We start from the raw sequence: 17,468 nt of genomic DNA, 5'->3' as shown, positions 1-17,468 counted from the left end.
TCAGCTGGAGTACTGTGTCCAGTTCTAGGCGCCACATTTCAAGAAAGATGTGGAGAAATTGGAAAGGGTACAGAGAAGAGCTACAAGAATGATTAAAGGTTTAGAGAACATGACCTATGAAGCCAGGCTTCATGATCTGGGCTTGTTTAGTTTGGAAAAAAGAAGATTAAGGGGGGACATGATAGCGGTTTTCAAATATCTAAAAGGGTGTCACAAGGAGGAAGGAGAAAATTTGTTCCTCTTGGTTTCTGAGGACAGGACAAGGAGTAATGGGCTTAAAGTGCAGCAGGGGAGGTTTAGATTGGATATTAGGAAAAAATTCCTAACTGTCAGGGTGGTCAAATATTGGAATAAATTGCCAAGGGAGGTGGTGGAATCTCCCTCTCTGGAGATATTTAAGAACAGGTTGGATAGACATCTGTCAGGGATGGTGTAGACAGAGCTTGGTCCTGCCTTGAGAGCGGGGGGCTGGACTCGATGACCTCTTGAGGTCCCTTCCAGTCCTATTATTCTATGATTCTATGACATACCTTGACTTTAGCAAGGCTTTTGATATGGTCTACCACAATATTCTTGCCAGTAAGTTAAGGGAATGTGGATTAGATAAATGGACAGTAAAATGGATAGAAAGCTGGCTAGAAGGGCGGGACCAGCAGGTAGTGATCAACGGCTTGATGTCAGGATGGTGGTCGGTTTCTAGCGGAGTGCCCCAAGGTTCGTTTCTGGGGCCAGGTTTGTTCAACATCTTTATTAATGACCTGAATGAGGAGATGGATTGCACCCTCAGCAAATATGCGGATGACACTAAACTATGGGGAGAGGTAGTTACGCTGGAGGGCAGGTATAGAGTCCAGAGTGACTTAGACAAATTGGAGGATTGGGGCCACAAGAAATCTGATGAGGTTCAACAAGGACAAGTGTAGAGTCCTGCACTTGGGACAGAAGAATCCTAAGCATTGTTACAGTCTGGGGATCAACTGGCTAAGTAGCAGTTCTGCAGAAAAGGACCTGGGGATTACAGTGGATGAGAAGCTGGATATGAGTCAACAGTGTGCCCTTGTAGCCAAGAAAGCTAATGGCATATTAGGAGGAGCATTAGGAGGAGCATTGCCCGTAGATTCAGAGATGTGATTATTCCTCTTTATTTGGCTCTGGTGAGGCCACATCTGGAGTATTGTGTCCAGTTCTGGGCCCCCAATTACAGGAAGGATGTGGATGCATTGGAGAGGGTCCAGCGGAGGGTGACCAAAATTATTAGTATCAGAGGGGTAGCCATGTTAGTCTGGATCTGTAAAAGTGACAAAGAGTCCTGTGGCACCTTATAGACTAGCAGATGAATTGAAGCATAAGCTTTCTTGGGCAAAGTGGATCCCAAATGAATCTTTGCCCATGAAAGCTTATGCTCCATCTGTTAGTCTATAATGTGCCACAGGATTCCTTGTCACTTTTGCAAAATGATTAGGGGGCTGGAGCATATGACCTACAAGGAGAGGCTGAGGGAGTTGGGTCTATTTAGTCTGCAGAAGAGAAGAGCAAGGGGGATTTGATAGTAGCCTTCAACTTCCTGAAGGGAGGTTCCAAAGAGGATGGAGACAGGTTGTTCTCAGTAGTGACAGATGGCAGAACAAGGAGCAATGGTCTCAAGTTGCAGTGGGAGAGGTCTAGGTTGGATATTAGGAAAAACTATTTCACTAGGAGGGTGGTGAAGCACTGGAATGGGTTACCTAGGGAAGTAGTGGTGCCTCCATCCCTAGAGGTTTTTAAGTCTCAGCTTGACAAAGCCCTGGCTGGGTTGATTAAATTGGGATTGGTCCTGCCTTGGGCAGGGGCTGGACTTGATGACCTTCTGAGGTCTCTTCCAGCTCTATGGTTCTATGGTTCTATAGCACTAATCAAGTGGCTATTCTAAGTAGGAGATTTCAGCCTTGGTAAAATGACCCACAGGAGATCACAAACAGGGATCAGGGGGTTATAACTTCGCTGCTCTTCTCAGATTACTAAATATGAGTGAGGTGCTAGCTAGATGGTGTGGTGCACTAAAAAAGGGTGCCAGTATGAAGAAGGTTTAGAGGATACACTGAGGCAATCAGGTGATGTGGGTATTTCAATCTCAGTTTAACTCTAAAACAGATATATTTTAATGGTTATGATTAATAATCATTTAAAAAATAGTATTTACAGATCATTTACCAGCATGCTAATGTGCCCTCCACCTATGCCCAATAGAGATTATCTTGTACACATATAGATGCCTCCAGCATTATTTGTCTCTCTCAATCTATTCTGAATCACTGAGGCTCCACAAAAGGCAAAAGTCATAATTACGAAATAGCTAATAGGATGTTTAAAAATAGAAAAGAAATTGAACAGTCAATATTGTGCAGTTGATTATTTAACAAAACAGATGGAAGAGAGTAAAAAAATCCACACAAGTGAAATAAAAACTGTGAGGCTGATTCTTTCCGGTGAATATAAAAGATTATGCTGTGTCTGGAAAATCCGGGAGTATGGTCTCTCTGGCTGTCATGGTACATCATCAAGCTCTCCGCTCAGCAAGCCTCTGGATGAGGGGTTATTATGTTGAGGAGATTCTGATGATGATTTTATGTAACAAATGAATAGCACTAACACCACTTTAACTTCATATTTCCAAGGGTTTTAAAAGGAATTGACAAGGTCCATGATTATATGGATGGCCCATTACCAGCATTTGAAGAAACTGAATGTGTGTGCAGAGGAGATCAAGCCAGATCTTATTAACTGTATAGAAGGAACTGGATTTGAACTGGTGAGTAGTTGTTTTGGATTTCTGGAGGTTCTTGAACCACAGACTCCAATAATGCTGTGTGGAAACCCCAAAGGCCTCTTCATCTGCCATCACATCATCTGCCATCACACCATCTGTCTCTGTAAGGCCAGTACAAAGGAGACAAATTCTGAACACCCCCCTTTTCATCCTCTACTTGCACAAGGACTGTGGAGGCAGAAGGTTCCCTAACAACAGAACCACAAGCAGAATGGGAAAGGATTTATGGGGGAGACCATGCAGGGTGTTCATAAATGGCAGACGCTGTGCCTTACAGCTCTGCCGATGTTTCTTCAGTGAAATTATGGACTGGTATTTCTGGGTGGAATGGGCCAGGGGTGGAAGTTCCACTAATAAAAAGATCCTCTAATCCAGTGGTGGGCAATAAAATGTTGACAGTTCACCAGTTAGCCTCTAATGAGCCACTGCCGCTATATTTACCTGTACCTCCACAGCTACTGGCAACTGCAGCTCCCATTGGCCATGGGTCATCATTCCCAGCCAAAGGGAGTTGTAGGAAGCAGTGCAAACACTACTTCCCGCAGCTCCCATTGGATGGGAATGGTAATTCGTGGCCAAGTGGTGGTGGACGTAAATACAGTTGGAGGTGGCCTGCAAGTGGCTAACCCTAACAGACCAGCTCTGGCACGTAGGCCAGTATTTGCCCACTCCTGCTATAATTCCTCTCCACTGAAGAGGGGGCATGTAGTGGGGACATGAATCTGCTGTAGCCATTAGGATGGGGCTGCAGGGTAATTCTGCAACCTCTTGACAATCTGAGACGTGAAGAAGTGGCAGAGAAAGATCCATACGTGGCTCAGCTATACTACGGTGGAATAGGCTCTAAGGGTACATCTACTCAGTAACATTATTTCAAAATAACTAAAGTTATTTCAAAATAAGGCAATCCGCATCTGCACAGCAGACAGTTATTTCAAAATAATGTTCAAATACTGTCAAGCTGGAGGAATTCTTACTCCGATTCCTATCATCCTCAGTGTACAGGGAGTAGGGGAAGACAAAGGAAGAGTGCTCTGTTTTGAAATAAGTGCTGTGTAGATGCTCCCAATTTCAATTTCAAAATAAGCTACGCAACTGACGTAGCTCAGTTTTCATAGCTTATTTCCAGTTTAAGCTATGCTGTGTAGATGCACCCTAAGTGATTCATTAAGTGCGGAGTTGCATTCACACTGCTATAAAACAACATGGATACGTACTCACTGGGCCACAGGGGTTATTGATGAGAGCAGAATTTGGCCCAAACTTGTTTAATTGCTGGGTGGCCATAATAATCCATCTAATAATCACCTGGTTCTTCATGCTTTGAGGAATGTCTCCCTTATGTAAATGAGGCATGGCATTTCTGCGAGGCCTATAACATGCATTACAAAGCAATTGCAGTGATAGGCTATATGCTGTTTGTATCCAGTAGCTCCCTGAATAAGCATCTCTGCCTGTGTTTTATCAGCTTAAAGGGGATGAACAGTGCATCCCCAGAGCCAGAACAGGTGGTTATCATAATCTAACTACATATCCAGATGTTCAAAGTGATTTATCTGGGTATAAAAGGGCTTTCTTTTTGGTAAATTTGACTTGTAAGCCCATGTTTCTGAGTTACAGAGTACTAAAGCTGGCTGGTGTCCAGTACATCATTGTTGTCAACACTGATTTTTGGGACCTCTGGAACATCAGAACCTGAAAGGTACTTTATTCTTTTCTTTTCTTTGGATTTGAGCAATCTTCAGGTAAGATGATAAAAGAGGAAGCAAAATCTTCAGCCAGTCAGAGGAGATCAAGAAAGTTACTCTTTTTTAAAAGCCAAATATAACTGTTTTGGCAATAGGATTATTTAGAGATTGGTGACAGATAAGAGTTTTTCACTTGTGGGTCACTGAATCAAATTCCAGATCATGAGTGACTAAAAGTCTCAAAGTTGTTTGGTAGCCTCCCTTAAAGTGACATATCCAAAGCCCACTGAAATTAACAGAAAAACTCTCTTCAACTTGAATGGGCTTTGGCTAAGTGCCAAAATGTCTCACTGTGGTTCCCAACAGACATGCTCCACATTTCTATTGGCACTAACTGGAATTTGGCCTGTTGGTTGACAGTCTCAGCAAAGACGTCATGACTGAACTGTCCTGGACAATGCTTTGCATTCTTAGCTTTTACAGGGGCTCCCTGCAGATTGTGATGATAGATGAATCCTTCTATGGCAACATGGGAAATGGCTGTCTCCTATTTCACACCTGTCTAGCTAGAGGATTTCAGTCTGTACGGCACCTTTCATTAGCACTAAAGTCACTTTTTAAAATGCTGACTAAAAGGGCATTCTTCCTCCACATTCCAACTTCCATGTGGGGTGGGGAGGAAGGAAAGCATGAATATTAATATTCCAATGCAAGTAAAGACTCATTCACTGCATGCTGAATGAAACATGTCTTTGGCTGTGCTACCTTAAAGCCTGATGGCAAGAGCATGCTAGGCTCCCATGCATAACTTGCCTAAATGGATTTTGTCATGCTTTAAAATTAGAAAGGGCTTAGTTATTAAAGTGTCAGAAAGGGCTGGTCTTTATGGTACCCACACATCAATAACATGCACAGCACAGCTTTTTTCATCAGGACCCTAGAGCTCTTCTAAGCTTCTTGTTGCTGAATAGTCCTGCAAAGTCTCAATAGTTAAAATGCTGACTTCTTCATAAAACTGACCCCCATACTGGGGAAAGGTAACGTTGTAGCAACAGTCCTAATAATATTAATGGGGATAGGAGATTTCCAATAAACCTTGATGTTGATATGACACAGGATAGAATCTATAGTCTGATGCATTAATCAGAATTTAATTATCTTTTCTCTTAGAGTTTTCTAGCTTAAAAATATATTACATCAAACTGGCTGATAAGCTGCTGTTACTGACTCACAAATCCATGACAGTAATCAAAAAAGAAATTGCAGAATAGAAAAGGGTGCGAGGGTATTAAGTGGTAGCCTACAAACATGTATGAAATTTTAAGATGTAAAAATGTTCTTTGGAAGATTCACTTTAATCACCATGTTCATTTGCACTGCAGTTTGGTGGTTGCAAACATGAAATTACATGCTCCATAAATAATGAAAGCCCAACAAAGCTAACCTGAGCTGGTTCCAACTCTCAGAAATATTTGAGCAGTTTAACAGATATGCTTTCATTGCTGTTCTCCCTGGACACAGATTTTGGCTTATATGGCTTTTATGTGTACTTTTTATTATTTCTTTACCCCCAATTCCTTTCCCAAAAAAGCCCTGGCTCTGACAAAGTCACATGGAATTCTGAAGTGCCAGACTAGAGTTACACATCTTGAAAGATCTGTACCTGAATCATCATTAACTAAGTGCAGAGTGAAGTACTACAAAGATGTTTAGATTTTTCATGAACAATGCAGTAAATATAAAGTAGGTTAAGTCTGTCCTTGGTTTGTCAGTAATGATGAAACACCTGCCACATACCTATGCTTCCTCTGCCACCCAGTACTCCAAACACCTGTTGCCTTGCACCTACCACTACTTTGTAAGCTTCATAATGAAGTGAGTATACAATTCTAGATTTATTGACAACATGTCCCATTTATCTATAGAGTGATGGCAGAGTCCTGGCTGTTTTGCACAAATGATAAGGAACATGGCTGTTTCTTTTAAAAAGACTGGCCAAAAAATGTGATCTGCTACATCCTGCTGTGTTTTGTATTATGAACACATACAAGTAGAAATAGTGTATTCCTCCACTAACACTGCAAGGAAGGCAACACATACATTCATCTGGACATGGTGCAATCACAATTGCCCATAATATAGATCATATAATACAGATCAGATCTAGGGTTTCAGCTCTGAATACCTCCAAACTTTGTGGAAGTTCAGATCTCCACCCAGGGTTCTCTGTGGTATCAACAAAGCAGCAGAGCTCACCCGGTACTTGAATGTGAGAATTAGCAGATGGAAACACTCCTGCACAACAAAGCATTTATAAAAAACACGGCTAGAATGTGATAGGTGACTACAGTCCCAGATGGACGCAGCTGTTTCAACAATTATAGCTAATGCAGCACTGGAAACAAGAGTCTTTTTTAAAAAGTAAGTGTGTGTGTGTGTGTGTGTGTGTGTGTGAGTGAGAGAGAGAGAGAGAGGTGAAATACCATTTGGTGAAAGTAATTGTCAGAATGACATCTGAGTTGTTTTAAAGTTGGTAAATTACAATAATGGCCTATATCAGCTGTGTGTAGTTCTGATGTGCACAATAACACTCTCAACCTTCACTAATGGCATAATAATTAACTGGCTGTCACTAGGCAACAATCCAGGTTCCTTTTATTTTTAAACACTTCATGATTGATTTTTATTTTTCTTTCAGTGCTAAATAATAACATGTGTCAATATTTTCTAATTGATGGTCTAGGGGCAGACACTGGGCAATCAAATCTTGGATGATTATACTTTATTCCTGACAGGAAGGTAATTGAATTGTGTGTGGGGGGAGGAAGAAGGGGGGTGGGCGAACCACATAACACATTGTTTCCAGTGTGAATCTGGAGCATCCAAGTGTCTTAGATGAGATCAAGGTCAAAGAACAACATGCTTTGTTAAGCATCTTCTTTGTATCTTGATTATGGAGTTATCCTTGTGAGCAGGATTAGATACTCAGTTTACATAGTACTTTTCATTATCCACATACTTCACAGTTCTTTGGAAAGTGACACATCATGACTGGTTGCCCCTCACATAAATCAAAGCCAGAGTTCAAAAGCAATAAAAGTATCCATTTCAGGAAGATGATTAAGAATGAGCCTAAATTTAAATATTACAAATGGGAGTACAAGGTTGAACCTCCAGCAATATTTGTGGTCTGGTATGATTTTAGTTAGCTGCATAGGTGTGACCAAGTTTCCCGCAACCACCTAAAGTTTGTTTACAGCTGTCAGACTTGACTGTCAGTATTCTGTGCTATGGTTCAGCTGAAATTTACCCCAAAATGAATGTCTTCTGAGAGCCCAGTAAACAGTGGAAGTGTTAGTAATGCTGCTCTTGTTCCAAAGAGGATGGAGAGAGGCTGTTCTCAGTAGTGACAGACGGCAGAACAAGGAGCAATGGGCTCAAGTTACAGTGTGGGAGGTCAAATTGGATATTAGGAAAAACTATTTCATGAGGAGGATGGTGAAGCACTGGAATGGGTTACTTAGGGAAGAGGTGGAATCTCCATCCCTAGAGGTTTTTAAGTCTCAGCTTGACAAAGCCCTGGCTGGGTTGATTTAGTTGGGGGTTGGTCCTGCTTAGGGCAGGAGGCTGGACTCAGTGACCTCCTGAGGTCTCTTCCAGCTCTAGGATTCTATGATTCTATGACAGTATTGACCTCCTGTGGTTTGGCAAATTCTCTGGTTCAGCACCTGTCAGGTTCTGAGAGACTAAAGAGGTTTAACCTATACTCATAGGCTTAATGGTAGGCATTCTGGGGCCATCCTTGTGTGCTACAGTAGGTGTTAGGGTAAAATACTGAGGATGCTGTGACCATGTACTCAATCCCTACTCTCCTTGAGGTTAACAGCAAAAAATGTATTCAAAAGGAGCAGGATTAGACTCTACGCAGGCGACAGTGCATATATTTATGCATACATTCAGCAATAAATGAGAAACAGATTTGGAGGTCAGAAGCTGTTTTACTGAGATAGTGGTATAACATCCAAGTACCCACTCATATAGACACAGAGTATAAAGTTTACTAGGTTATATTTTAAAGAAATTAATGAAGCAGCTTGATTATGAGCTTTGGGAAAATGAAATATTTTTTCCCCTGTAACCTAGATGTGCTGACAATTCCATACCTTCTTATTATTTTTATTTATGAAGCCTTGTCTATGTGGAAATGTGAACATGAAATGTGTGAATGGGTAAGGAACTGTATTTGTGTTTTTGTAACTCCAAGGACAATGGGTCTTATGCTATGACTTGGAATGCAATGGTCCTCAATGGTGAAGGAACATTAAAGAATCTTAGCTGTTCACCAAAACACAAGAGATTGAGATCATCTGGGAATAATCCCCTCCTGTTATTCTCTAATATTATTTATCTGGGAAGGGGACAAACTTGTCACACACTTTAAAAGGAAATTGCCTATTTGTGTGATGGTATCTGAGCCACAAGACTCTGCCTGGTTTCCCAAATGCTGACCAACTCTGAGACACTGCAAGACCAGCAGGCTAAAGAGCAGATATTATTTTTTCTAAGTGACTTTATTCTTTTTGGTTCTTTAACAGGACATTTGAACACCTGGTCATGGATGCCTATCCAGAAAGACCAATCCTAATATTTTTTTGGAGAGGGGATGTCCATTAATAGTAATGAGTATATATGTATATAGCAAAAGAGTATATATGCATAGTATAAGCTACCATTAGGAATGATTAACATATGTTTGAAGCAACTCTTATCATAGATCACTAAGAATCACCTGGGATACCTAAAGAATTGAATCGGAATTTATTATTTCCACAAGGTAAAGTTGAAGCTGCTAAGTAAACCCCACAGAGATTGAAAGATTAAATTAGTAATTTAATCATTTGTGTTATGTTAACTTTGTGATTTGATTACTGTTGCATTCATGCAATAACTTGACCGATAGTTGATCTTAAGTTGTGTGTTTTGTAGTTATCCAATTTTTAATTGTATTACTGTTAACAAGTTGATTTGACTAACTCAATTTATAGAGTCATGTCAATATTAATTATATTGTAACACTTTAGGGAAATAAAATTAATTGTCTAACTGTGTAGTTATTAGTGCTCTTGAATGAAACTTGTAATTGGTTTTCTCTGATCAACTAGAAACAAGGTAAGAACATTGCACTCAAGTCCTAGGAAAACCCTTATCGTTACAGTGGAATTCTTTCTTATCCTTTTACAAAGAGGCTATGTCTTCATTACAGAGGGGGTTGGTTTTTTTTTAGAAAAACATCTGTTTTTCTGAAAAAACTTCACTTACGTCCACACTGCAATCGCGTTCTTTTGACAAAAAATTGAAAGAACAAAAGGGGTTTTCTTGAAATTGATAAACCTCTTTCTACATGGAAGAAACCTTTTTCTGAAAGAGCTCTTTTGGGAAAAGGCATGTGTGGACGGGGAAGAGGGAGTTCTTTCAAAAGAAGAGGAAAGACGAAAATGAACAATTGCCCTGGTGGCCACTCCATCCATAGTAATCACAGCTGAAATGTGAGATAGTATCCATACTGAATGGATGCTGTCTTTTAAAAAAGAAGATCACTTTTTCAATGTGCTTTTGCTGTGTGGACACTCTCTTTCTGAAGTTTTTTCAGAAGATCTCTTCCAAAAAAGCTTCTTCCAAAAGAAGCCTACAGTCTAGACATAGCCAGAGTGTATATACCTTTGCTGCCACAGTGGTAAACAACATTTAGACCTCACAAAGTAACGGGCAGTCCCTTACCATCGCCAAAGGCAAGACTCCTACAAGATCCTTCTGGCTTACATAGATCTTGGAGACTCCTAGATCAGACGATGTATCCCCAGGATATTCAACCTGCCATGTGATAAGCTGCGTCCCAGGTAGATCACTGAGGTCTTCAATTTCAAAATCAATCTGCATGATCTCAGAGTTGTCTGCACTGCAAAAAACAAAAAACAAAAACAAAAAGAGAGAGAGAAATGCCTTAATTCATCTGAGTGACTGATGTTACACCACATCATCTTCATAGAAAAATAGTTATGATATGAATATAAATAATACATACTTCATGCAAGGGGATTCATGTAAGATGTCATTGGAAAGGTTATGATTTACTGAATGTCATTATCCAATTTGTATACATGTAGCACTTCTCTATCTAAAGTTAGGAATACTGACTATACAACTATTTCAATTGGGTGTGTATTTGGAAGACAGTCACCAGATAATAAGTCATCAGCCTTGATGAGCCATTAAGACTGTGAAGATACTAATATCTCTCCTTCCTGAGACTCATCCTTGGAGTAGCTGGGACACTAATGGTTCAGGTGTTCCTGTCACCTGATATTAAACATTATCTTGGACATGTAATTTTCCATTAAAAGGCGAGGGGGAGGTTAAGTTTAGGAAACAAAAGATTCCTGCCTCATATAAATCTTATTTAAGGGTGGGGAGGAAAGCAAATGGGACTCTACTCCCTTGCCTGTCTGCTCAAGACATTCAAAGGGAAGGGAAGGGGGAGTCCACACTGAGATAGGGGTCCAATCTGAAAAAAGACATAACTGGAACTCTGAGCTGCAGAAGTTTTGCAACCTACCTAAAATAATATTTAACATATGAAATCACATTTTGTAACCTGTTTTTGAATGTATTAAGTTTAGCTTGCATTTTTTTGCTTAGTAATCTGCTTTGCTGTCTTTGTTATCACTTATACACACTTAAAATCTACTCCTTCTAGTTAATAAACTTATTTTTTGTTTACTCCGAAACCCAGTTTGTATAATCCATAATGTGCAGCAGGGGCGCATAAGAGGCTGCGCACCCATTCCTCCACATTGAGAGAATGGGAAGATTTAGGAGTCTGCACTGGAGGAGAATTGGGCACTTGAGTGCTAGGGCAACTAGCTGAGACTTTCTAGAATTGATCTCAGAGTCTGTGTGATTCTGCAACTGGGTGGTTTTCCACCTGTGTGTGCGCTGGAGGAGGCGAAGAGCCTGGCTCAGCAAAAAAGGGTGCCCAGGCTAGAAGAACAGGCAGGCTCAGTGGTATTTTGGTACATCAGGTGGCATCATAAATGGGGGCATACTGCTGCATATTGAATTATATCTGTTCCTAGATTTGTGGGATGAAGAAATTAGAAGTGAATTAATCATATGTAAGTATTATTCCAGGCCCTACGTACATTCCCTATGGTTCACAAAATAGACAGTACTTAGCTATTTGTACTTCACCAATAGGGAAATGGAGTCATGGAGAGGTTAAGCAGTGAGGTTAAAGTCATAAGGTGAGTCAGTGGCAGATCTTGGAATGCCTGACTCTAAAGCTCTGTGTTCTAACCTTCGGATTGTATTTCCCCCTTGTTAAAAGCAACCTGAAAAAGGAATGACCTATAGACAGTTGTCCACTAAGATATGAGACTAATGCAGATTCTTTCTTTGAAGCAGCTCATGACCTTTAAAAAGGGGAGGACGGACAAAACTAGGCTATGTCTCCACTGCAGAGTTCTTTCAGGGAAATATCCCAAAATAGCTATTCCACATCTTTAAAGCCGCCCGTTATTTCAAAATAGATTTCAAAAGTACAGGTTTGCTATTCTGGCATTGCTGCAACCTGTGTTCCACAAGGGTTAAGGGATGTGTCAGAATAGCGCTTTATTTCAAAATTTGGTGCTGTGTAGAAAATACCAAATTTCAAAATAAGCTATTTCGAAAATACCTCGAAATAAGCTACACAATTTGCATAGCACAAACTGTGTAGCTTATTTAAGGTAAGGGTGCAGTGTAGTCACACCCCTAAAGGCTATTTCTTACTCTACCCACCTCACTGTGATATGAATGGAAAATACCTTAAACTCCCTGGCTGAATCTAGACTGGCAAGTTTTTCCACAAAAGCAGCTGCTTTTGCGAAAAAACTTGCCAGCTGTCTACACTGGCCGCTTGAATTTCCGCAAGAACACTGACGATCTTATGTAAGATTGTCTGTGTTCTTGCGGAAATACTATCTTGCTCCCGTTCGGGCAAAAGCCTTCTTGCGCAAATCATTTGCGCAAGAGGGCCAGTGTACTGTTTTGTGCAAAAAAGCCCCAATGGCTAAAATGGCGATCGGGGCTTTTTTGCGCAAAAGCGCGTCTAGATTGAGAACTACAATGTTATTAGCTGTGATATCCCTGGATCATCTGTATTAGAGTGTCTGATATAGTACCACTACAGTGCTGTTTATTTTTATAGTGGTTTTTTTTCTACATTCTGTTACAAAATGCTTTAGAGAGCAAATGAATCACAACCAAAAGGGAAAATGGTGGATGCTCTACAGGAGAGATTTAAAGCAGGGAACAGAACAGTGGCTCATGGAATTAGATCTTTTAAACCTTATTATAAAATGAACTACTGCACAGGAAACAGTGTAGTGCAGATTCTATTGTGTGTTATTCTACCTGCTATTTTAAAGGGGCCCCAAAACCTCAGGATGTGCAGTGACATTCCCTAGCAGTGCAACATTTTGAGGACTATTGCTGATGACAGTGATTTTACATCTCAATCACTGACGGCCATTCAGTGATCTTTAATGCAGGTATGTAGGGGTGAATAGTGAAGGCTGAATGTATTTCAGTGCAGGGGTGAGACCCGAAGGCTTGAGAGAAAGGAAGGAATGTCACAATTACAGAAGGATCACAAGCTGCTCAAGCCACCTCATCTCAGAGGGCACAACTGGAAGATAGAGAAAACACAGCAAGTGATTGATGGGAAAGCCATGGAAAAGTGTTTAAACCATGCAATCTTCCCTGGTCGCTGTAGGAAGAGAGTTAAAACTAGTCATCTCCTTGATCAAAACCAGTTGTGACAATAGCCCCAATTCAGGACTGCTCCCAAAATGCCCAGGGTTTTTTATCATTTCAGCTCTGTTCAATTTCTTGTCTAAAGCCACTGCTTGGCGATTTTAATCTGCAGCCCCTGAAAGCTGGACTCTAATGGATGTATTGAGTCATTGCTGTCACAGTGAGAATTTAAAAAGGAGCTTTTGCATCAGTTCCACCCTTGGCAGAATTAATGGCGCTGAATGATTTTACATTTTATTCAATTCCTCATCACTTTATGTCAAACCCACGAAAGTGCAATTTGCAAACTAATACTGAATGCAACCATATTCCTCATGACCTGAGTGGGACCAGAAAACTGCTTTACACAGCTACTGCTATTAAAACTCACTTAGCCTTACTGTATAAATAGGAATAGGCAATGCATTACCCATACAAACAGGATACTGATCTCACTTTGCACAATACACGTCAGCTTTACTTCTGTTAAAGAGACAAATTTAATCATTGCACAGCAGCATCAGGGTTCTGAGCTCTATTTCTGGTTGCCTTTCTTTAATCTTTTAGTGCACAGGTGGCTACTGTTACTAGTCCCTGTTGCTGTTGAATTGGTGCTGCCGCAGGCAGGGTTTCCTGTCAGTCATTGGCAGAATGGGCCACTAGGGAGGTTGGCAGTGCAAAGAGAAAGGCATGGGCAAGCTAGTGGCAGCTGCAAGAAGAAGATTTAATAAAAAGAAAGGATCGATGAAAACTTTTCAAGATATGGAGAGTTTTAAAAGGAAAGAGGGAAAAGTGAAAGGCAAAAGAAAAGGGAACAATGAAGAAGAAAAGAAGGGATCTAGAGGATAGTATAACAAGCATGGGAGAGGCTGCAGGGGAAAACCAAAGGAGTTCTGAATGCTACATACAGATGTGGTCTCCTCATCTCAAAAAAGATATAATGGCATTAGAAAGGTTCAGAGAAGGGCAACTAAATGATTAGGGGTTTGGAATGTGTCCCATATGAGGAGAGATTAAAGAGAGTAGGACTTTTCAACTTGGAAAGGAGGAAACTAAGTGGGGATATGATAGAGGTGGCATGGAGAAAGTGAATAAGGAAAAGTTATTTATTAGTTTCCATAATAGAAGAACGAGGGGCCACCAAATGAAACTAATGGGCAGAAGGTTTAAAACAAATAAAAGGAAGTTCTTCTTCACACTGCGCAGTCAATCTGTGGAACTCCTTGCCTGGGGAGGTTGTGAAGACTAGGACTATAACAGGGTTTAAAAGAACTAGATAAATTCATGGAGGTTAAGTCCATTAATGGCTATTAGCCATGATGGGTAAGGAATGGTGTCCCTAGTTTCTGTTTGTCAGAGGGTGGAGATGGATGGCAGGAGAGAGATCGCTTGATCATTACCTGTTCGAATCACTCCCTCTGGGACACCTGGCATTGGCCACTGTCGGTAGACAGGGTACTGTGCTAGATGGACCTTTGGTCTGACCCAGTGTGGCCATTCTTATGTTCTTCTTCATTCTCCCCCCACATGCAACTTTTTGATTCCTTTTTAACAAAATTCTCTTCACCCTTGTTTTCCTCTTCATGTCACTGTGCCACACCTCTCCTCCTTAACTCAGATCCTTCTAGGGCAGGGGCCTCGACAGTCTGCCTAGCTGTAGTTTTACTGACATCAATGGGATCAAGTGCTAACAGTTAGGCTCATGCTTTTGTTCTTCGTTAAACTGGTCCTCAATGTTTACCTGCCTTGCAGTCAGTGCAAGTTAAAGACTAGGTAAAAAAGATGAATAAGATTATTAAGGTTTTTCACATTCTGTGGACTAGAGATTTTTCAGTAAGGAATCATTTATCATACTTGTTTACAGCACCTACCCTAAGGGAGTCTAAATGGGTTGATGTTTCTAGGTGCTGCCACAATATGAATATTCAATGAAAATAACAAGAGGAAAAGCTCCTTTATTAGGAAGCATCATCTTTGCACAATTTTCCTTAAGCACGACTGCAGACCAAAAGGAAATGATTTTCATGCCCTCTGTGATATTCTCATCGGTCAAAGAACAAGAATGATCACATAGGAGTGTCTGTGAAAATGGGACTCATGCTTAACCATACTGTTAGTCAAAACATTTTTTTCTCCCCATTGCATATCCAAATTTGCACTGAAAAAGTGGAATACTTAAATATTTTGTCTTCAAACTAAAATATTTCTATTAGGAATGCTGCCACAGTATCCCATGGAAGTTGTAGGCATCTCCTACTTTCATCCCTGGGATGACATCACCATAATCTCCCTTTGAGAGTTTTAACCTTTCATGAAAAACCACAATTTAGTAAAAAAATATTTTCTATTGAAAAACAATTCCAACTAGACCTAGGAACAGAAGGCTCTTTTCCTTATACCTAGAACTGACAGATCAAGAAGTGTTTTAACCATCAATAAAGATCTGAACATTAATACAAAATATGTATAGAAAAGTGTAAAGGTTTCTCTGGTCTATGCTCAGACCATGCCTAAAACCATCAAGTCAGGAACTTTTGCTTAATTCGTTAACTTGAAATTCAATCTTTAATTTACACGGCTATGAACATCTCTGTACGTATAATTCTGAGAAAACAGAGTGACCATCTTTTAGTACAGATTGGACCTCCCTGGTCTGGCACCTTCAGGACCTGCCCAGTCCTGAATGAGAGAATTTACTGGATCAGGGGAGGTGTCCCCTGCCACCTGTCCTGAGCCAGCTGACCTCCTACCTCTGCCCCCACTACTTCTTCCCCAGCTGTCAGTCTGTCATGCTGCCACTGCACACCCTGATCTGCCATAGGCAGCCAGGTTTCCCTGGCTCCATGCTGCCATTGGTGGCTGAGATTCTCACTGCTGGGAGAGGCTGGGTTCTCTGCCCCAGCCCTTCACTACACAGGTGGCTAAGATTCCCTGCTCCACACTGCTGTGTTCTATCTCAATCACTGCTGTGGGCAGATGAGATTCTCCAGCCCACGGCTCCGTGTTGCTGTGGGTGACCAAGGTTCCCTGGCCCCACACTGGTGTGGGCTGCCAGGGTTCTACAACCCTGATCCCAGTCCTATCTCCAGTACTGCTATGGGGCTTCTCTGGACCTGCTGCCCCCAGCCCTGGCTGGGCTGCTGGCCCTCGTGCCATTAGGTTCCCAGGTTCTCTCATTCAGGAACCTGTAGTAAAATGGCCAAACTGAAATAGAGATTTGCAACTGATAATTCTATAGATGAATAAGCAAAAAACAAAAAAACAAAAAAAACCCCCCAAAAAACCCTTAACCCCCCCCCCCCACCACTACTCAGTGAATAAGAATGGGGTGTCATCTTCTTTAAATTAACAAAAATTTCCAGTGGATTTGTGAAGAGGGTATGGGGTGTCTTTCTGTTTAACACAAGAAAAAAAAGCTATATATTAATTCCAAACCTATAAGAGGAAGCAGACAACTTCCTGTCGGTATGAATTTATCTGAATTGCTAATATGTTTTTCTTTCATTTCCTACAAACCAGTGAAATGCCACTCAGTACTTAAGCTTCTGAAATCACAAGTTTAAAACATAGGTGGAGAAACCTGCACAAACAAATGGGATCATCAGAAAAAATATTTGGGTCACACTGAAAATACTCGGGACTATTTTAGTGAAGGTGAAGTTGGATTTTAATATAGGATTGAAGCTTGGTTGGTATCTATAATATTTTGATTTTTCATGTAATCATGAAGACATAATATTCTAGTTATCCTGCATGGGATTTCCTGAACTATGAAAAATTCCACTTAATATTGTTGTGCCTATCTTCACAAGAATTGTAAGTCATGTTAGAGCACCATGTTTTTAACACAATTTATGGTTGTTTTGTAACAGACCCTGATTTTCCAATGAAGAAAAGTTCACTGAGTAGCTAGCCACTGGTGCTTTAACCACTCCACTGTCTAACTCTCCTAAGAACAGATCTAGAAAATATGATGGTGAAAACACCATGTCTTCAGCAGTGCCTTGGTGAACATTGCCACCACGAGAACAGCTATTCACGTGGTACCAATAGATAAGAAGGAAAGACAGTAATACAGGGTATGTCTACACTTCAAAGTTAATTCGAACTAACAGCAGTTAGTTCGAATTAACTTCGATAGG

General features: G+C 40.8%; 1 protein-coding gene across 3 annotated transcripts in view; it reads right to left on the bottom strand.

The window, feature by feature from the left end:
- The window catches only part of TMEM132D (transmembrane protein 132D), a 589,482-nt gene that overhangs the window by 174,410 nt on the left and 397,604 nt on the right, over positions 1-17,468 (bottom strand). For all 3 annotated transcript variants that reach the window (XM_075898457.1, XM_075898458.1, XM_075898459.1), the window contains one exon: positions 10,273-10,450. In XM_075898457.1, the coding sequence (XP_075754572.1) occupies positions 10,273-10,450 (178 nt within the window). The remainder of the gene's footprint in view (positions 1-10,272; positions 10,451-17,468) is intronic.

Source organism: Pelodiscus sinensis, chromosome 15 (assembly GCF_049634645.1).
Source record: "Pelodiscus sinensis isolate JC-2024 chromosome 15, ASM4963464v1, whole genome shotgun sequence".
NCBI lineage: Eukaryota > Metazoa > Chordata > Testudines > Trionychidae > Pelodiscus > Pelodiscus sinensis.
The sequence above is the reverse complement of the archived record's forward strand: the minus strand, read 5'-3'. Positions and strand labels throughout refer to the sequence as shown.